The sequence below is a fragment of the Excalfactoria chinensis genome, chromosome 5 (assembly GCF_039878825.1).
Source record: "Excalfactoria chinensis isolate bCotChi1 chromosome 5, bCotChi1.hap2, whole genome shotgun sequence".
NCBI classification, from domain to species: domain Eukaryota; kingdom Metazoa; phylum Chordata; class Aves; order Galliformes; family Phasianidae; genus Excalfactoria; species Excalfactoria chinensis.
Window position 1 is genome coordinate 26,288,259 of NC_092829.1, and position 22,025 is coordinate 26,310,283.

General features: G+C 37.4%; 1 protein-coding gene across 3 annotated transcripts in view; it reads right to left on the reverse strand.

Moving 5' to 3' along the window:
• Positions 1-8,164: 8,164 nt before the first annotated feature.
• DPH6 (diphthamine biosynthesis 6) overlaps positions 8,165-22,025 on the reverse strand; it is a 176,131-nt gene continuing 162,270 nt past the window's right edge. For all 3 annotated transcript variants that reach the window (XM_072337782.1, XM_072337780.1, XM_072337781.1), the window contains one exon: positions 8,165-8,470. In XM_072337782.1, coding sequence (XP_072193883.1) covers positions 8,355-8,470 — 116 coding nt within the window. In that variant the 3' untranslated portion in view covers positions 8,165-8,354. The remainder of the gene's footprint in view (positions 8,471-22,025) is intronic.

Genomic DNA, 22,025 nt, shown 5'->3' on the forward strand with positions numbered 1-22,025 from the left:
TACAGTCCTTTGAAGTGGCCACAAAGTTACCATATGGGGCTCTCCTTTTTCTGGATATACACTAAACAGTACAACAATACTGGGGAAAAAGAGGAGAAAAGAACACCAAAAGGAAGACGTGGGAATACAGAGAGGAAGAAACAAGGACAGAAAAGAGACCTGGTGGTAGAAGAATTGTCTAAAGACCAAAGGGGAATACCCAGTGTCAGTAGAGAATAAGTAATTTTCTCACTTTTCCTGCCCTGTTTGTAGTATCTTCTACCCCTAACCTCCCCCTTTCTGTAAAGCAATTATTTGAAAATCCTAGTAAAATCCAAAACACAATTTTCTGTTTTTTGAAAGATCTAAATGAAAACAAGAAAATATAACCCCAAAGTCAGAGTATGCATATGCTACCTACTTCTGCATAGTGAAGGGACACTCCAGTCTGGGTAGCTCTTCTGCTTCTGTGCAGGCAACACCTGCCTGTGCTGTGCTTCATGCTTCTCTATCACTCAGTGCTGGCAAGACATCTCCCTTCCATGCTGAGGTCTTCTACATAGACCAGAAAGCAAATAAAAACTCTCACAGTTTATTTTAAGAAGTCTGTGTCCCTCACAGCTGAGTCAGGACTCAAATTTATCTGCTTTATCAATTGAGGGCCTAATGAGCAGTCAACATGTTCTCCTTTCTGGTAACATATAATGCCTGCAGCATACCTTGTTGTACACCTAGCACTGCTTGCCAGAGTACCTTCACAACAATCCAACCTATTTCTTATTTTACAGAAGGGAAAAAAATCATAAATAAATAACTTACAACCATTGCAATGTTCAGCGTCAGCACTGCATTTTAGCAAGTCACACCTTAGCTTACACCTATTAATTCTACTTACAATACAGAGATAAGGCCTTTTTTCTTTACTGTAAACAAGATATCTCAAAGAATCAGAAAATACAGATATATAACTTTTAAATAGAATTTGGGTTCTTTTAAGAGACATAAATTACAACAGAATGCACAACAGAAAAGTTTCCAAGATCCAAGGCTATCTGTAATTTCTGAAAATAAGAGAATCTGAACAGAAAATCTGAGCTTCTCATTGAATAAAGAAACATTTTGACATAATTTCATTATGCAAAAACCTCCTATGCCATGAACCCCTCAAAATAACATACACATGCCCCAAACAACAACAAAAGCAAACCTGAAATACTTTTGTTTTCATTCACATAGTTGTAGGATGGAGTGGGAAGCCTGCGGCCAGCACTTTTTGTGTCTTGGAATTGCTTTGTGACACACATGAAAAAGTTTGGCCACCCCTGATATATGTGCATATTAGAGTGTGCACTCAGGGTTTGAAATACAGTGAATGAAATTGCTCACAGCACATTAAGAATGCTCAGCAACACGCAGTTTTAGGGTCGCACTTTATGCTGTAAGACACATTGTGCTGTTCGCAATCTTTTTTCTTTCACTAAGCACACATTATTTGAGTTTTCTAGATGAGCGTACACCTAAAAGAATCTTTAGTTTTTGAAGAGAGGACCATAAATTACTATCAAAGACTAGGGTATGAAATCAGCTGTTATTTGAACAGACTCTGTTTCTTCTGTAAGTCCTATATCATCCTCACATCAATATTCTTAACAGCAAAGCGTGAATTTAGAGGATATAAAACCTGTTAATCCAAATAAGAGACTTTACATACAAGTTGGACAGTGATAGTGGCTTTTTAAAAACAAAATTCTGTTCCCTCACGTATTTTTTGTGTGACCTTCTTTCATTTCCATAGTTTATTTTTCCTTTTGAAGTCTCAAAGCTGACTGCTTTTCATCCATTTCTTTTCTCAATAAAAAAACAACGGTAGCTTCTTCCCCTCCACTGCACTCCCTCTCACTTCCACTGCAGGGGGTTAATCCACCTGTCCTCTAAAAGGGGAAAAGCCAGCTTTGGGGAGCACTTGTCGGATAAGAAATTGAGGAGTGATGTTTGCTGTGCATGAGTGTGTGAAGAGACAAAAAATAAAAAATAAAAATAAAAATACAGAGCTGCAAAAAGAACTCACTGTATGTTGTATAGAAGAAAAAATCACGATGAAGTCCTAAGCTAACTCACATAATGCTTTCAGGAATCAGAAAAATGACACTGTCAAAACACAACATTAGTTTTCAGAAGCCTCCAGGCAAAATTTTATTTATTTAAAGTTAGCTCCTATTTTAATAACAAAAAAGTGGCAGCGTATTCTACATCAAAGAAAAAACTTTCCTAATGTTTCCATTCCCCTTGTGAAGTACCGGAGCTGAAGTAGTAGAGCTGTCTCTCTCCAAATAATTACATGAGTGGCAGGATCTCAACCTGAGAAAGCTTTGTCTGCACTGAGGATTGTAACATAAAGAGAATCACATTTCCCTTGCCTAATCTGAGTAGCAATATTCTGAATTTTGGTATTTAAATGGTTAGTTTTAAACAACATCCGTAGCAGTGGAAAGCAAATCCTCAGTCAGAATCTCGGTGCCCTGTATTGCCTTTGTGGAGGAGGCATACAAATGAGCAGTGCACCCATGGTCTATGGGTCTCAGACCAAGCCATGCTCCTTGAGGGAGTGGGGGCAGTACCTGGAGAAGTGTCCCCTAACAACACCATGGCACAGTGGGTGTGGTTCCTCTTGCATGATCCTCCGACTGGTGCGTCTTGGCATTCAGAAGCCTGACCAAGGCACTCTCTGAGAGGTGTCGGATGTTTACCATGCGTATATCTGATTGAAAGAATTAGAGCTACATTTAAAAGTACACTTCTGGGTCTCTTTCCGAGAAACTCTGTTTATTCCTCTTCATTTGTGAAACACTACTTACACCTAGTAGCAGTGGTTAGGCAGCCCAGGGTCCTTTTCTTCAAAGACATTCTTTAAATAAAGAATAATCCTGTTAGGTCTCTAGACCTTTTGCTTGCCTTTTAGCTTCTCTTCCCTACTGGTTCCGAATAGCACCACTCCTTTGACACTGACTCTTGTCTGCATTCCCTTTCTATTATTTCGTATCGCTTAACACCTCCTGCTTTGAACCTGAACAGACCCAGCTCCGGTGCTATGTGAATTTAGTTCAGTTACAAAAGGCTTCTCTGCATTTGCATGTATCTAGGTCTCGCTGCAGTGCATGGATCAGCGTGGGAGAAGGGCTGAACTTTGCAAAGAGAGAGAGAGAAAACTCTTACAGCTGAGAAATTTATTTCTTCCTTCTGAACCCATATGCTTCTACAGGCAACAAAAGGCAGCTACAATTAAAACATGAGACTCAGAGAAGCTGAAGTCGTGATTGCATGAGCTTGAACCCCTAATGCAACATTTCGCATCCATCTTCTGTGTCAGAGGAACAATGTCTTCCATTTAAAGTGGGGATGTGTTAGTAAAAGGATGTACGGAAGAAGTTATGGCTATTTAGAACTGGCAACAATTGTCCATAGCAGGAACCTGAGAAGGTTTTTTTTTCCCGTTTGTCTTGGCAAAATCTGAAGCGGAACCAATCTCTCAAGCAACAGAAAGCAACAAGGCTTATGACCTGGTGATTTTGAAGCCTAAATTCCTGTTATAATTGTGCTCCTGCCAAAGCAAACATCCCTGCCAAGTGGGCGACAGGGAGCAGCAGAGTTTCCCTTCTAGCAGCAAAACCCAGCATACCCACCCTGAGGGGAGGCCTGCAGTGTGTGGCTCTCCCTCTTATAGCCCAACATGTCGATGCAGTGAGGAGAGGCATGCAGTGCATGGCTGCCCCCCTGGTGGCCCACACAGACATTGGGTCATGGGCTTGTACGGCACGTTAAGACCACCAGAGGAATCTTGCTGTGAAATGTATCATTAGTGTTACAGGGTGGATTATAGACTGCTCCTGTGATCTGAGAGTGCTGCAGGCGGTGTGCTAGGAGAAAAGCTTTCCAGATTGCGCTCATGCAAATCGGTATCTGTGATCACATTCATTATGGCTCCCACTACAACATTATTTTCACACTCTAGTGTGCTGTTCACTCAGTCTAAACTTTTTTGTTACTGCAGGTTGTATGACTACAACTTAGCATCTCTTTGCCAACACCTTTACAAGAGTGAGAAAACATTATTTCAAAGATACAAATATGGTAACAGAGGCACATGAAAAGTAATGGGAGTGCTTAAAGTTAAGCAGAAAAGGGGTGGCATGGCCCTAACCTGCATCTCCTGACTCTAGAGTCCCCTAACAGCTTACAAAATCAGAGTGTCTGTCAGTTTGTTCAGGGCATTTGGTTCAGCTTCGTTTTTTGTTCTCAGAAAATATTTTCTTCTGAATGGGAGATCTACGTAATTTAAAGAAGAACTGGAATTGCTGTAAGATGGAAAAGTAGAAGTGAAATATGACCACATTATTGAGCATATCCTGTTTTCACTGGACAGTAGGTCTTTTCAGATTGATTTAACTGTAAAACTATTTCAAAATGACTTAGGATTAAAAATACAATCACAAAACAGCAATGTAATAGGAAATTCAGAATGAGCAGACATATCCAATAGATGGTTTTCAAACATTTTGCATGAAACAGAGAGTGAAAGGAATGACAAGGAGGCAGAGCTGCCAGGACATAACCTTTTTGAAGATCCTCAGGACAACCTAAATAACTGTTTGCAAGTAAAAGGAAACAGCAGAGAGTGCTTTAAAAAAAATGAGAAAGGCAAAATCTAGCCATGAATTAATCCAACAAAAGTCAAAGCCAAGAAATTGTGAGCAGTGAGTCATCAGTAAAAGGGCACTTGCGTGTAACATACGGGTTCAGTTCACAGGTACCCAATCTGTTTTTTAAAATTAAAATTTAAAATATGTCAAAAATATTCAGTGTTCAGATGAAAGTTGAAAAAAAGACTTTCAAGATTTCAAGTCTGTATTTTGAATGTTTGGCTAATACATCAACACAGGCTGGCTTGCCAAAAATATTAAAATACAACTAAGGAGATCATAAATTAGTAAATTGTCAAGTATTCTTAATACACGTTCCTAATGCCAGACATTTATAATAGTAAAAGAAGGTTACTTAAATAATAAGTGTCAGCTACTACTCAGAGAGCTCAGGATAGTTTTACTTTAATGCACAGGATAAACTTTGCTTCAGCAAAGCCATTTGGAAAGAAGTAATAATGCTTTAACTCGGAAACATGAAAAGTGCCTATATTTTAGGATTTCAATATTCACTTAGAGAACTATTATACCATGCAGTACAAAGCTTTTATTAAATCACTGCATTCATTTATTTGAAATAAAAGTTTTATTCAATCACTGTATTTTGATAGACTAGACTAGTGCATGTAGACAGGAGATAATGGATTGTGCATAACGTCCTTGAAGGTGAGTAGCTGCTTCAGCTCACCTCTTTAATACTCAGGAGATATCCTGATTCCATTGCCCATTGGACTTTTGAGAGCCAAGGGGAAAGATGCATCAGTGCTGCCTGGTGTAACAAATCAGCTCCTGAATCACCTAACTATAAAACTTGAAAAAAAAAATAATAAAAAAATTAAATGATCTCTGCTTAAAATATCTCAATGTCATTTTTAAATGTCTTTAAGAAGATCAGCCCTGGTGACTTTATAGCAGCTTAGCCATGTGCACTGTAAAGGCTCACTGGTACTGTAGCCATCACTGGGTTTAGAAATGACTAAAACACAAAGTTATTAAATCTGTTCTGGTCTTGCAGTCTCATTGACCACTTCATTTTAGTATGTTTACAAGCAATTAAAGAAATTGATACACAGATTTCTAAAAGAGGTGAGACAGAACTTCACTGGTGTAGAGATCTGTAAGAAGACATGAATAACTTTGGGGGGAAAAAAGAAAAAAAGAAAAAAAAGTGATTGCCATACTCTTAACACTTGTTACATCAGAGAAAGAACAAATTAAATTCATGGGTTACTTTTCAAAGACATCTTCCCAGCAATTATGTTGCATTTTTGAGTTTTGAGTTCTTCAATGATCAGCAAAATTTTTGTGTCATAATACACACAACATATTTTCTTCCAAGTTAAGCCCAAATATTAGAATCTGTGTGCTTATATATAATCCTCAAAACCAGTGTCATAGAACAGGATATGTAGTCAAAATTAAAGTATAACAAAGAGCAACAAACAAAGTAAACAAACAAAAAAAAAGCATCTATAAATTTTAAGTACTTGTTGTCTTTCCCTCTTTTCATGAAAACTGACATTTGTGTATTTATGTGCCCATGTGCCTGTCTCCTATCTGCCTATCTTCAGCTATCATGTTTGTTACAAAGAAGCTGAAGAAGATCTTTGAAACAACTAATTCACGGTAGGATCCAGTAATTACAATGCATCTGCAGCATAAGGCAGATAAAATGGTGTTAAGACATTTATTTCTATTATAAAAGCCGTAGATATATGGAACAGCATTTTACCCTCCTACCTGCATATCAGTGTTGAAGTAATTGCCTTGTTCACCTTGTTCACACTTACAGCTAAGCAGACTCATAGTCTTAGTTACTCTGACACTTAGAAGATGTATGAAGCATTTCAATAAGAAAAAGTCTTTAGACTGTTCTTTTTTATCTGTTCACAGAATAAACCCATTAAACCCAATGAAGATTTTCTACTCTCAAAAACAAACAAATCAAAACCAATAACCTTTCTGTTGATGAAGAAAATATCTTACTGTTTTAAAACCAGTGCATTGTGTTATCATTTCTCAGTATTAGGAAAAAAGAAGGGTAGTTTTAATCACAAATCTTTAAGGAAAACTTGCAGGAAAAGTGAGTTTCTGTGACTCTGGGCTGTGGACATACTGCAGTGAAAGAAATAGAATACTGATGTTTCCAGGGAGAAGTAAGAAAACGATTTAGCCTTCTGAAAGAGTAGAATTCAAATAAAACAGGCACATCCAGGTATTAGCAAAATCTTTTTTGACTGTGGTGAAGAGCAAAGATCAAATGTGTTTTAGTGTAGCCTAAAAATGATGCTGAATGCTAGTAAACTAATACATTGTTAACAGATTCTTCCCTTTCCTGTTATGAAATTTGATTTAATGCATCCATGTATTCATACACTGGTGTATAAAAAGCTTTCTGCCTTCTCTCTTCTAAAAACATTTGAATAAGTAAGTAAGTTTGATAAAAATAATTCTTACAAAAGAGGATGGCAGTTCTACTATATTTCTTGATGTAATAGTAAAGGAAAATGGCATTTAACAGTCTATTTTCAGATAATAATCAGCACAATATGCTGGACATGCAAAGCATCTGACAGTGTAAAATTCTTTTATCTTTATACACTGGTTTTGTATAAGCTGCCAAGTGCCTATCTGGTAACGGGGAAGAAAGTGCGGGCTGCAGTGCTACCCAGTATAAACATCCTGCCATTCATCTGACTTTGTTGGAGTTATCTCAGATACATGCTGGCGCAGAAGAAGGGTAAATGTCATACTGGTCATGTAACTCCAGTACTCACACATGAGATAAGAATGAAAGTAGATGTAGAACACTGGCAAAAGTTTCTTTCTTGAAGGCTTAATTGTATAGCTTTTGCCTTAAAATAAGATTTCTCTACAGCTGTACTGCCTCAAGCCATATCCAGAAGGCTTCCTCTCCTACACCAATCCTACGTCATAAGTAAAGTATCAATGCAAGGAAATCAATAGGAACTTCACCTATGAGTCTGAGCCTGTTTTAATGAAAGCAGAGGTAAAACTCCTGTTGATTTTCCAGGGAAGAGTGAAGCCCTGGGGAATGTTGGTAGCTCTTTGTTAAGAGCTGTCTACCAGATATACAGCATTGAGGCACTCACTATCACCTCAGATAGTGGGATGACAAATCCTACAGTCTACCTATCACCTCCATCACACATTTTGGTAAAACATTTGTCCCGTATATCCCTGTGAATAATATCTCTCCAGTCCAGAAAAGGGTTAATATCTGGCCACAAATAACTTTTTTGAGTTCACTTGAAGTCTGCAAATTCAACATAAAATTGAAAGGGAACAAAGTCTTTAAAACAATATTGGATCTAAGGTTCTGAAGTTATAATCAGTTCATTGTAACCAGGCCTAAATATATCAAACTAAAGAACTGATGTGATCAGAGCAACTGTCATTTCCCAAGATCCACCTGTTATTGCCAGAATGTATCTAAAAATAAGTCAGAAAAAGAAGCACAATATTTTGAAAAGAAACCTTTATTGTTCATACAAAGCTGACTGTCACATATCATGAGGCATCATTAACAAGCTAAATATGACTTTGCTTAAATCAAACAGTGTTGCTTAATGAAAGTATCCAACGCAGTCACGATCAATTCTTTGTTCTTTCCTGGATGAATGTGTGTTTTGATATCAACTCATCTCTTTTAAGCTGCTAGCTTAGCCAGCATGTTGTATGAATAACTTCCTTGCCAGGTAAATCCACCACAGGTACTAAAATCAGAGCTGGGGTCTTCTTGCCCAAACACTTTTCAAGGTTTTCTTGTAGCCCTAAAACAGAAACAAAACAATTCATAAATCCTCTTTGTCTCATTTACTATTATTTGCCATTTCTTAAAAATGATTCCTGAATGTATTTTTGAAAACTATCATGGAGTAACAATTAACAAAAGTGAAATGCAACACTGAGTTTTCAATTTATACAGAAGGAAGAATCCAAGTCAACTAATTTGAGATGAACCATACACGATTCTTTTTAAGGCTAGGATTCAGCAAAACAGCTAGAAACAGGACCAGTGTTGAGTGAGTGGTCTGTCAGCGACATATGCAGCAAGCTCAAATGAAGTGCAGGCAGTAAAAATAACTAAAGGCCGGCTGAAATATAGTTCTTTGTAATTTCTGATATTTGGATGATGAATGCATTGTTGTCTATAAGTGAATTTCTGCTCTCAAGTCTCACCCTGTTGTGTCAATTTACCAATGTAGAATGGGCCATTTTAAGTAATGTTGCGAACATGATTTCTATTTGAAATCAATGGAAGCATTTTGTGTTGAAGATAAAAGGAAGTGCAGGGATGACAGCATACATGTCTGCAACTACTAAAAATACAGAATCCATCTACAGAGCTTGGTCAAGAATATTCTGTGACAGAAATCTGTAAATTTCATGTCCACTAGGGGAATGATAATAGAGACAAACTAATCATGAGAACAAATGAAGAAAACTAAAGAATGGAAAATTAAAAGGCAGCACTAAGACATTTCTGGTCATGCTGCAACCTCAATGGAACTGGTAGGAATCCAGCCACACAGAGTCTTTGAAGCAGACTACAGAAACCCTTTGAAACAGCCCTGCAAAAGGAATGGTATGGTATGGCCTGCATAGATCTGGGTTTTGTTAAGTTATTTCTGTCTGTAGCTTCTGTGATTACTGCAGTTCTTTACAACACTAAGCATTCTTGGCTAGAGAGTGTAAAGAGGGCAGAACTTGAAGACTGACAAAATGTGTTTTTTTTTTTTGTTTTTTTTTTTTGTTTGTTTGTTTGTTTTTTTGTTTTTTGTTTTTTTTTTTTTTGGAATGACTTCCTGTGAAACTGTGAATAGGCAGTTCAGTCAAAGTGTTACCTCATATAGGATAAAACAGGAATTTTGCCATTGTATTCATTGGTGCCAAAACTGTTCTCTCTTGCTACCTGGCAGCAGTATAATAAATCAGTGTAATAAATGCAACACTGCCTGTGAAATATCGCAAAGGCGGTACAAGCCTTCTGAATTCTGCTGGCTTTCTTGTATTAACAACATTGACACTAGAGATGAAAACAGATGGGGTGAGCCAAAGATCAACAGTCACCTCAAAGGCCAAAGGACTTCACGTTGTGTGTAAAAACTAGCTGTCTATGTATCTCAGATATTCTGTGACTTGCTAATTAGGCATCAGCTAACATTCTCATTCTAAAATTCAATTTCAGTAAACACTATAGCTATGCTAGCTCAGAAGGCATTAAATGGAAATGGGTAAGAGAAATTAACTTCAAAAATCACCAATTCTGCCCTACTAAAATAGAATTTCCTCTCTTTCTTCAATTAATGTTGTGGAAATGCAATTTAATTCTTCCATGTTTTACAGCCTTAAAAGTTGTGTAAGAGTGCTAAGAGCTACTATAGCGAAACCAGGTATTACTTTCAAATGAAGAAGTGATGCATCCTTCTGCTCCTTGAGGCAGCCAAAACATTTGTAAATATTTACATTTGAACACAACCTAATGAACTTGCTTAGCAATCAGAAAGAGACACCCTTCTTGCTTTTCTATTGCAGGTGCAAGCTACAACAGCAAAGCCTACACATATAATTGAAATGTAGCTGAAAATCTGGGACACCTGTTTTATTATACTTCTAAATCAAACAGTATGATGCGAAAATATTCTGCCTTAGACATTGATCATTTTATGATTGAAAACTGTAAGTAAAAGTTCGCTTATGCAAATTTCCCCTGGAAAAAGGATATGAGGTCTCCAAAGAAGTACAATTGTATGGCAAGGTACCAGAAAAAGACAATCCACAGTTAGTAAATCTGTGTCAGTAAGTCTGGGTAATGATGGCTGACACAGTACAAAATGGAGAGATGTGCATTTAACCTCCTATAAATAGTATACACAAAAAAATCTTTCAATACTAATCATATATATTAATGATGTGACACAATTATTTATTAAAACTTGCAAATTATGCTTTTTGATGAATAAGAATCTCAGTCAACAGCGTGAGCACTTTCTGATGCTTCTGATGCATTCAAACTCTTTGTTCAAATGCACTGTGGAGTTCAAAAGTTTTGTTGTTTTGTGTACAAAGAAATGTTTCCTTAATTGTACACCGAACTTGTAAAAGTTGATCTTAAAAGTGAAGATGTGTAAAGGGCAGAGGATTATAGTCAGCATGTTTACTGGAGCTCTAACAGGAGTTCTGTGACATAATCATCTTAAATTTACTTAGTCTGCCCTTATGCAGAATGTTTGTTAATATAAAAACAAAAGCACTTTGCTAGGAAGCAGCAAACACATGGTACATATACTGCATGTTTTCATTTCCTGTTACAGAATTCAATATTATTACTACATGACATTTTCCTAAAGCAGGTGAGCTTCCTCCTGTAAGGTGAATGCCCCCTTTTTCCAACTAAGCAGCAAAAGTCAATGGCACAGCTTCCATACCAAGTTTCTTTCTGATCCACTATGCACTTTTCTATTGACCTAGGCACATCTGAAGGATATGGACATAAACAAAAGCTAAAATGAATGAAAATAATTAAAATTTCTTCTCTCTCTCAATAGAAATTCTGGCATTATCTATTTCAGCCATTCCTCTGTAGGGACAGCATATTGAGATAAATAGTGATCATTATAATGATGATTTCACGCTGGATTAGCATCCCTTCCATGTAATGTGGCATATAACATCATAAGCTATTGTTTTGGAAGGTGCTTTTCACACCAAGTGGATAAAACAATATTGTTTTATATAATTTTAATTTAATAATTAAATTATTAAATTTAATTTAATAATTGTTTTATTATTGTTTATATAAGCCCCTGTAAGGTTAATCCCAAATGGCCAGGAAGACTGTTTTCACATCTGTGCTGTCATTGGCTTCAGTAGAATTTGAGCCAGTATGAGGTTAGACCACAGACTCCACTTAGGTGTTTCCAGAACCAGGTATCTATTGTTGCTGACATATACTTGTTTCAAAAGATATTTGCAGGTGAGGAACAATCTGATAACTCATATTGAAAAGGAAAATGGTAACAAAAATAAAGATCACATTTAGTCCAGTACATAAAAAAATCGCTTTCATATTAGAACTACTATCTTTCCTTCACATTTTAACCAAAAGATATTGTTACACTGCTTAGAGCAGGCTTTTAAATCCCTGAGCTAATAAAGCTCAGTTGCTTCAGCTGCACAGATCTGACATGAAGCATGTACTTTGAAAAGATGCGTCACAGGAGATCAGGTTCCTAACAGTTGACTAAGAGTTCCAGTCCCAAAAGATGTGCCCCTGGTGTGCAGAACACTTAACCCTTCGACCAGTACCAACATGACTATTCACAAATTATTGATGTCCCTAAATCCCTGGCAGATTGCAGACAGTTCTTGTCTCCCTTGAAGTCAAAGCATATGGTCACTAATGAGACGGATTAAAAAATACATGTACACATCCAAGGCTTTGCCACATGCATGTAAAGACACAAAAATGGAAGAAGGTGATTGAACTGGACTGAACACTGTTAAATCCATGATTAGCCTCTTGTTATGGATCATTTCCATTGATCTATATACAGTTTCACAGCACAGTTTAATTAAAGCTGTCTCGAACAAGCCTCTGCCTTAAATGATCAGGCAGAGAAATGAAAGGGTGAAATACAAGGAACTGGAAACCACCACTCCCCTACACCTCCCCCCACCCCTTACCATCCTTAAGCATCCAGTTGACTGTGTTTCTGGGTTACAACAATAGCAAGGGAAGAAAATTTGGTTTTAGAAAAATATTCTTTATGTACTGCTGTTTATGAGGCTTCAGTGTCAATGAAATCAGTACAGGGTTTTTCTCACACTTTTACTTAAAAATAATATAGAGTTTAAAATGATGTACTTGAATGTGAGATTTTAAAACCAGTGCAATTGGTTTGCTTGATTTTCCTTGTCCAAACTAAAATTTAGTCCAGTAAAATTCATTGTTGGAATATAATAGTGAATTGCTTTGCAAAATATGGTTTTGTTATATATATATATACATATTTATTGTTATTGCAATGGTGAAGACTGCTCTGCCTACAGCAAAAACTGAGGTGACATGTTGTAAATACTTGTGATTCCATTTTTGACAACTAAGCTCTTGAACGTGATCTATCTTGATCTACCAGGAGCCTATGAGTTCCAAGGAAAACTGTTCAAAGATACGTTATTCAGTGCTTGTATAAACAGCTTCCAAAATTACTGAATTTGAAGTCTGTGGGAAACATTCACATTAAGAAAAAGAGAAAAAAATATGCAATTGCCACGTAACATAACAAGCTCGTTCATCAAATTTTGATTTTGAAAGAGAGAAGTCTAGATGCAGCATAACAAATCTTCACAACACAAACTGGATATTGAAAGTTATGTAACAGAGAACACAAATTCTGTCAGTTTGCTTTACATAGTTTCAAAGACTGGCTTGGGTAATCACTGGTTTAAATCAGTTTCACAGCCTGACTGAAATTCAGACTGGTCATTTGTGTCATATATTATGGCAACAGACTTCTCCTGCAACTTGAAGCATCTGTTTAATTATTATACAGGAATATTTTCCATGCCAGGGTGTTTAACGTGCATCATCAGCATTGCATTAAGGAGCTTATAGTGTCTCTAGAACCGCTCCTAATCTGGTCTGTTAATACGTGTCACTGAACTCCACTATTTACCAGTGCTTAACAAAACTCAGTTACATCCTGATCATCATTACAAGTACAGAAATAAGCATTATCCTGATGTTATAAATGTGTGAAGAAAGACTGTCACTCACTCAAAACAAGAAGGACAAAGAAAAATAATACAATAACCAGGACAAATAATTGGGACTAGTTTGCTTCCAAAGTAAGTTTCATTTCCACCCTCCCATGTTTAATTACTGTTACAGGCTGTGAAACTTATTTAATAACATCTGTTTAAAAAATAAAAATAAAAATTAGCTGTCAATTTAAATATTTAAGAAAAACAAATGCATTGTTTTAGGCTTATTTCTAAAGTGTACATACTCCAAAAGTAAATAAACGAAATTACAGAGGCAGTTGCAGGACTGCACTCAGAACTCAGGTCTCCAGATATATGTGTCTGGTCAGATGTTAATACAGTCACTCAGGTTTGCATAGTCTGCATTTGCAAGCAGCTCTTTTATAAAAATGTAACTTAAAAGAATTTTTCCCACTTGTATGGACCATTCTTGCTACGGGAAGCCTATTGGCTTCTTATTTCAAGTTAGTTTTAGTAGTAAAAATTAAAATGCCTTTTCCATGTAATCACAAAACTGATGAAAATGGATTTGAAACCCCAAATACAGCATTCAGCTTGTCCCTAATAAAAAAGAGTCCTTATAGATAGCAACCTTGCTTGTCAAGGATATGTTAGTACCCAGTTTTTGGTCAAAAAATACTGTGTGTTGTAGGCAGAAATACTTACAAAACAGGGTAGCACTTCACACAGCACACTGCTCACTAAATGCGACCTCAGACAAAAATCTGCTATAAAGGGAAGACCACCAATTTTAATTATTTTTAATAATTGACTGGTAGTGCTGTCTGTGCAGTGTATTTCTTAATCCATTGAAATATATCCCAAACCTTGGGGAAAAAAAAAAAAAAAAAGAAAGAAAAAAAAAGCAACCCGGTTCTAAAGTCTTTACACAGGCAATGGTAAAACCAGAATGCAAACTGATGTAGATTTAGATAGGTGCCTGCATCAGGGCCCAAGTAGGACTTCCTGAATCAAGCAGAAGAGGAGGAAAACAAGCTACTTTCCTCCATGCCTCAAGAAGGACTTGTGCTCTCAGAATTTGTGTGGAAAAGTTGCGAGTGAGCAGGCAGCAATTTGGCTGACTCAAGATGGGTAAGTGACTGATTTCCTTTGGCCCAAACTAGTTGGCACTGAAGACACCTATGCTCCACACTACCAGTGCAAAGTGAAGAGGGGCAGACAACTCCAAACAACCAGCTCTATAGGAATCTAACCACTGCCTGTTCCTTGTCAGTCTCACTGAACTCTCTGCTGTTCCTCTGTGCCTAGATGGGAATGTGTGGGAAGGAAGAGGACTCACTCATCATCACAGAATGTGTTATTGTTTACAGAAATCTTAATTTTCTAGAGCAGAGTCATTAGGCTGAATAACTACGGAAGCTTTTTAGACTGCAGCTAATGTATTTTTTTAGCATCTGAAAGAAAATTAGTAGAAAAAAAGTTATCTTTAGTGCTTGTTTGATGATGGACCTGTCAGCCTTGGCAATGCATCTCTTTTATCAAGTTGCCACAATTTGTTTTCATGGCAATCTTTGATTAAGGACCAATTTCAGAAGACTTACTCTGGGTGCTAATTAGTGCTTTCCGGACTCTGAAGGATTTAGCTTACAATCCTTTCTACTTACTAAACCTTGTAATTCAAGTTACATGAAGATGGGAACAAACCAACCCCTTTCTACTCTTCTGAAAGCTGTTTAACTCTGTCAGGAACAAACCCCTGTTCTTTGCTTCCCTAATATGGAATTCTATTTTCTGCCCTTCCTACATGAATTTAAAAATAATACTGCACAACTATAAGGAGATTTCAAACTAATGAACTTGAGACACATCCTCAGAGCTACAATATAGAGTTGGAAGCCTTTGCTTCTAAATTACCTTTTCAGTGTTGCCCAAGTGTTAGGAAAACCAGGTAAATATCTATTTCACTTCCTGTTTCCCCTGCACTGTTCTGGGTGTGGAGTCATTCTTTAAGAGAAGGGCCCTTGCACCCCCCTTCCCACTCTCAGATAATCCTTTCACCTTTCTTCTGATGTCATACTAAGCAGAAGACCAGCCACTAGCTCAACAATGTTTAAAAGGTAGCTGGGGGGTACCAGGTAGCAGACTAAAGCTGAGTTTATAACATGATATTGTTAAAACTAGAAACTATGTAATAAAAGAAATGAAAATGCTATCAAATTACTACACAGAAACAACCAGACAAATAGTCCAGCCCAAACAAACCTGATATAGAACCTGCAGAGGAGAATACTTGGCTACACTGGATATTTAAAACCAGACTAGACAAAATATGAAACTACATACTAGAGAGAATAAACATGTGAAGGGTTACAGAAAATTACCTAAAATGATCCACCTGTGTTTTCTAGCAGACAGACTGTAAAGAACTGAAGGTGGAGGAGATAAGATGTTTAAACTGAGTACACAAGTACTACCACTGTAAACTATCCTTGGACACAGTTTCCCCCAGACTTCCTTCCACGTTTCTAAACTTCGGCTTATTCTGAAGGCTGTCAATAGTTCTTCCTAAAGATTTATGGTGTTACAAGATGAACCACAAATGCCAAGGAGTTAAGCAAATCCATAAAACATAATCATCAAATGCATATTTATGCTGATATGTCTAACAACTGCAATTTCATCACAACTGCAGCCCTTTAGATAATTATATGCCACTTAACTGTCTCCATATATATAGAAGTAAGTTACCTTCCAAAGTACACTGTACCGATCAAATTAGGTACGTTATCATGCACATCAATAGCAAGTCAGATAAAGAAATGACTCTTTTAAAGATAAAAAAATGTTGTGAGCTCTTCTGTGCATTAGGTATGGCTATTTCTCAGTAAAAATAATAAAGATTTAGCTTCCATAATAATTCTTTCAAGCTGCTGGCTATAGTTTAGAAAACAGCAGAGCGTGAAAACTCACTGCTTTGTGTTTTCCAGCATTCTGTTTTTAGCAATGTCCTATATACAGGTTGAGAATCAGCCTATACAAGGTTATAAATGTGGGTTTTTGTTTAAAATGTCATTAACCTTCAGCACTAAATAAAGAAACACTTAAACATGCCTTTCCAGTACCCACAGTGAGGTCTAAATATAATTTCAAAGAGAACAGAGGACTGAACTTTCCGAGTGCAATCACTGGGGGAAGAACTTATGTTTTTTTTTCTAAAACCATGACAGAGTGCAAAGATCACAAGCTTGTTTGGTTTTTTTTTGCGTGTGTGTGCTATCTTTCAACCCTGTAAGAACCTAATCTCTTTAAGGGGACGATTGTTATTGAACTTGTATGCTAGCTGTATTCAGAATCTCTAGGGAGGATAGGCTATAATGACACCAAGTAGGGATGAGTTATGACTGGAGACAGATTATTACAAACTTATAAAACAGTAAGGACTCATTTTTCAAGTGGCATCTCAGAATGCATTTCACAGTGTGTGGAAGCATTTGTTTGCTCAGATAGTAATCTTAATGTGCCTATGTGAACAGATATAAATGCAGGATTCACTAGAGGCTCATACACACATTTTTTCCAATGCAAAATCAGAAAAGTGCACTTTCTTAAGTTATTTATCTTTTTCAGATTAATTGAAAACCTGGTGTGAAATGATCAACTGCAACAGCACCTGTGCAGTAATTATGAAACTTGCTTTTTCACCTCTAGGTCACATTACAGCTACTGCCTTGTGCCCCATAGTTCAGGAGCATGAGGTGGCACAGATTTGCAAGCTGTAGGACAGTTGGTGGCTGTGCCCTCCAGGTGAGGCTGGGAACATAGTGGGGCAGCATGTGTAGGAAGCTCAGCTATGCCTGCTGGGAATTCAAGAACTTTTAACTCCAGGGCCTGTCAATCTGGCACCTTTCACAAGTGTTAAATTCACCGAAGTATATTTTTTAAGAACCTGTCATGGGACATACTGAAGCAAATATGTCCTTCAGTGGTTACACATGGACTCAGTTATAACAGTGTTTGTTAAGGGGTTTGACATCCCTGAATGATATGCTTGGTACAGCTTCCATATCTAATCACTTATTCAAGTCCACCAGTCTCTAAAACTGGTGGGTTTAAGAAGTATCTGACTGCTCGCAGTACATATAAGATGCCCCACCACAAAGAGATGCGTATGTAATGGCTGGGCATTATATACATCTACTGATGGGGGAGATACGCTCCACAAATAACAAAAAGGATTTCTAAAAATGTTGTATTAAACATCTGTAGATAAGGTACAAAGAAGATAATATATACTTATTTTATGATAAATTATGCCACAATCTTTTAAAATAAAATTGTTGGAATAAGCATTTTCAGTTTCTAGGCTAGATTCTCAACTCTTGTAAATTGTAGCTATGCTATTTTACACCTGCCAAGGAGTGTGCACAGTAGATCACATAGTTATATATAGTATCACATGCAGACTAATGAGATTATTTCTAGATGTTTACTGTTGGAGAGAGCTCTGAAACTTTAAATCAATCTGCCTCAATAACATAAACAACTTATTGTAACAAAACTAGATAAAAGTGCACAGAACATGTTAAATACATTATTAGGTCGATGAAGATCATTCTTATTGATCCAGGTCTGGCTTCACAGCACAGTTTAATCAAAGCTGCCTGGAAGAGGTAACAAAGAGTGGTCATGGCATTCACCGTCTTTCATCCCAAGGTCACTGATTTAATCTTAGAGTCTAGAAATAACTGAAAATTCATTACGGTTGCATCTGACAACTTACGTGATATTGACTGGAGCAAGTTAAAAAGAAGGGTAGGCTAAAGCTGAAAAAGAAGGTATTTAGACTAGGAGCAAAATCTGGCAGCCATTTCAGCCAGGAGATTGTGCTGCTGGAGGATGCTGTTGGCCCATCCAGCAATTCGCAGGTTCCTGATAGTCACCCAGACACCTCCCCTGGATCTGGCAGATTTATATTAATTGAATTTTTATCCCATATCGTGGAGACCCAAGATATCAGTACCTTCTTATTCCCTACAGTCAAGAAAGAAAATGAGAGAGATGAAAGTCCTTTGTTCCTCTCCATGGCCTTCAAAGATGACAAATAAATCTCACTGCTAGTGCTTCCTGTGTAATATGAGCTCATAGCCTGTTTACAGGTTTGGGAACAGGAGACTGGGAAAGTCATGCAGTTGTGTCAACTGGTAGCAAAATGAAAGAAAAAAAGTCTGAAATTTGGCCACATAGCGATTTGAGCTGCAAGTAATTTCTGCTCTAACTCAAAGTTATTAACAGCATTATTTATAAAAGCCTTCCTTAAGACTTATGTAGCATTTTATCCAGCACTGAATAAACACTAAATAACAGACAAGGTCTACCACAAAGAGTTCAGTACTATCATAAATAAATAAATAAATAGATAAAACAGAGCTTAAAAAGGAAAGTGTGGCAAGCAGACTGGAATCTGAAGCATAGAAAAATGTGCCAAAATTACACATTATTTGTTAACACAATTTTTGGAAAAATAAGTGACTGACCCCAAATTCTGACCCACCACACTATTCTTCCTCTTGAGAGCACAGCACAGCCAGCACACTTAGTAGCAGCAATAAAACAAAGGCCAAGATCTGAATGATCTGAATCATCCTTTGGAGGGGGTTGCTGCTGGATCTCTGAAAGATGAAATTGCACCCCAGTACAGCATTCTATTGCCTGTACATGTTTCAGCTGCTATGGAGTTTGAATACTTCAGAAGTCTCTCTCATTATTTCATCAATAGTGCACACTGGAGTTCAAAGAATATCTGAAAGTTACCTATGGGCTTGATGTCAAAGTAGTCTATCTATCATATGTTATAAACTTCAGGGTTGGAAGGGACCTCAAAGATCATGAAGCTCCAACAGACCTGCCTGGCAGGGCCACCAAACTTCCATGTTTACTAGATCAGGTTGTTCAGGGCCCCATCCAACCTGGCCTTGAACGCCTCCAGGGATGGGGCATCTACAACCTCCCTGGGCAGCCTGTTCCAGGACTTCACCATTCTTCTAGTAAAGAAAAAAAAAACAAACTTGACTGCATTATGAATGCTTGATAAATATTATTATAATTATACAAAATGCATTGCCTCTTTATAGCCACATGGGTGATGGTTAAAGTACCTAGCATAGTCTCTCAGTGAATGGAAAAGCTGTCCAGGTCTGGCCCATAGCTAAAGGGTTCCTAGTTCCAGCAGGTGGGCCAGCACCCGTAGCTGAACAGCCTATCAGCAGTGCTGTAATAGCTCTTCTGTCCGCACACTGGCTCCTCCAAAAGCAATTTTAGCTTCTAGAGCTGTAAGCCATATCTCTACCAAAAACAATGGCAGCTCAGACAGACAGTTAAATTGGAAATTCTTAGAAGGAAAATAGATGCAATGTTTTAACCACACATAAGAAACATGAAGTGTGAGTGATGGAAAGGCGACCTTTATCTTTCCCATGGAAAGGAGGCCAACCCACAAGGCACAGGGAAACACGCTCTTGTTTTATCCTTGTGCCTGCTTCTGTTTTAAAAATGTGACCTGCAGTAGATGATCTGGTTTTAACAACGTTGCTACTGCCAGAGGGAAATAAATTGTTCAAGAAGGGACGTTAGATTTAAAGTAAAGCGATGATGCCCACATAGCCCTCCCTTTGGTCAACAGTGATACTTCATGCCATGGGCCTTAACTTGTCAGGGGACATCTTGCCTTCTGCACTACAGAACATTGTAGTGAGAAAGACAGACTATAGAAAGCCATCAAAATCTACTCACAGGGGGCAGATATTCTCCTAGAATATCATCACTGTAATGGCCTTACTGGTATCTTCTACATTACATTAGGTAAATGAATTATGCAATTACCAGGAAGATTGAATAGAATCAGGCACATCTTTTTTTCCTATTGTAGCATGCGTTTGTGGGTAGAAAAGAAAGACAATGGAACATGCTTGGCCTAGCTTAAATTTTGCCAGATCACCTTGTGGGGCAAAGCAAACTTGCCTACAAGCTGCCACAAGAAGTCCTAGGGTCATTCAAGTCATAAAGATCATGGTAAGAAAAGGTGAAACATGAAGATGCTAAAGGCTTGTTAACATGATGATGAATAATAATGTCAGATTTCATTTTTGACTTACCAAGAGCAATGAGGAAAATTAACTGGGTCTTATCATATACAGTCAGAACTCTAACCAACTGAGGCGAATGTAGCATTTGAAATGCTACCTGTATTAATGTAATCAGATCCAAAGTTCTAAAGAAAAATAACATGAAGTATTTAAGCTGTAACCTACTTGCTCAAAACATAAAACTTGGTTATTTATTCCTCCAGAATCCTGTTTTTTTCTCAAGGGAAATTTGGAAGTTTTAAGTTCATTGATCCTCAGCTTTGCCGCTCTTCTCTCCCCTGACCTTTTAGGTATTTTCTGGCTACTGCTGCATTTCTGTTCTGACTAGTTTGTAAATTATAAATCTTATTTTACCTTCCCCCCCCACCCAAAACCACTTGCTACAACCCTACTCACACTTTCATTTTTGAGACCAAATGAAGATTTACAATATGCAGAACTGGGCAAAAATTCTGTTGTAATCAGCACTATATATTTTACATTCTATCATAATCATTTTTCTGGCTCCATGTCAGTATAACTTTTTCTGCTTTATACAGTGGTTTACAAATTTAATAATTTAATACAGCAGTTGCTATATTTTTACTGCAAGCTTATAAAACTTCTGAAAAGCACTGATAGATCTACTCTCTGTCTTCTCCAGTCTTAATGGTCCCAGGTCTCTCAGCCTTGTCTCATGAAGGAGATGCTCCAGTCCCATAATAATCTTTGCGGTCCTCTTAAATTCTCTCCATAAGCTCCCTTTCCTGAACTAGGAATCCCAGAACTGGACATAGTATTCCAGATAACAACCTCCCTTGACCTGCTTTTAATGCACACCCCAGGATACCATTAACCTTCTTGGCCACAAGGGCACACTGCTGGCTCATGGCCAACCTGTTGTCCATCAGGACACCCAGGTTCGTCTCTGCAGAGCTTCTCTCCAGGAGGTCAGACACTAACCTTTTGTAATACATCTGCTTATTCTTCCCCAGGTGTAGGACTCTGCACTTCACGGAATCATAGAATGACCTGGATTGGAAGGGGCCTCAGGGATCATCAAGTTCCAAACCACCTGTCTCAGGTGGATTAATATAACTTTACTTCTGACAGCATAAATTTGTCAGAAGTAGATCTTACTGACTTGAAAATTATACATGTATTCCTATTTCCAGAGTAATTATTCATATTTTTGAATATTGGGATAAAAACTTCAAGGTATAGTATAGATTCTTCACAATCCAGTGCAGTAAACCATTTCTGCCCAAAATGGATTATTGGTGGATGTCTTCTTTTACCTTACAAAAGTAAAATATTTCTAAGGCTAGGCTTAATAATCTCCTGAACATGTTTCTAACAACTTGGCAAAAATAAAATAGATAATTCCTGTAATTCACTTAACTGCATGACCTTAATACTACTAATACAAAGGCTTTTTACTTTGCCTGAATGATTAAGATTTTGCAGTAGAAATCAG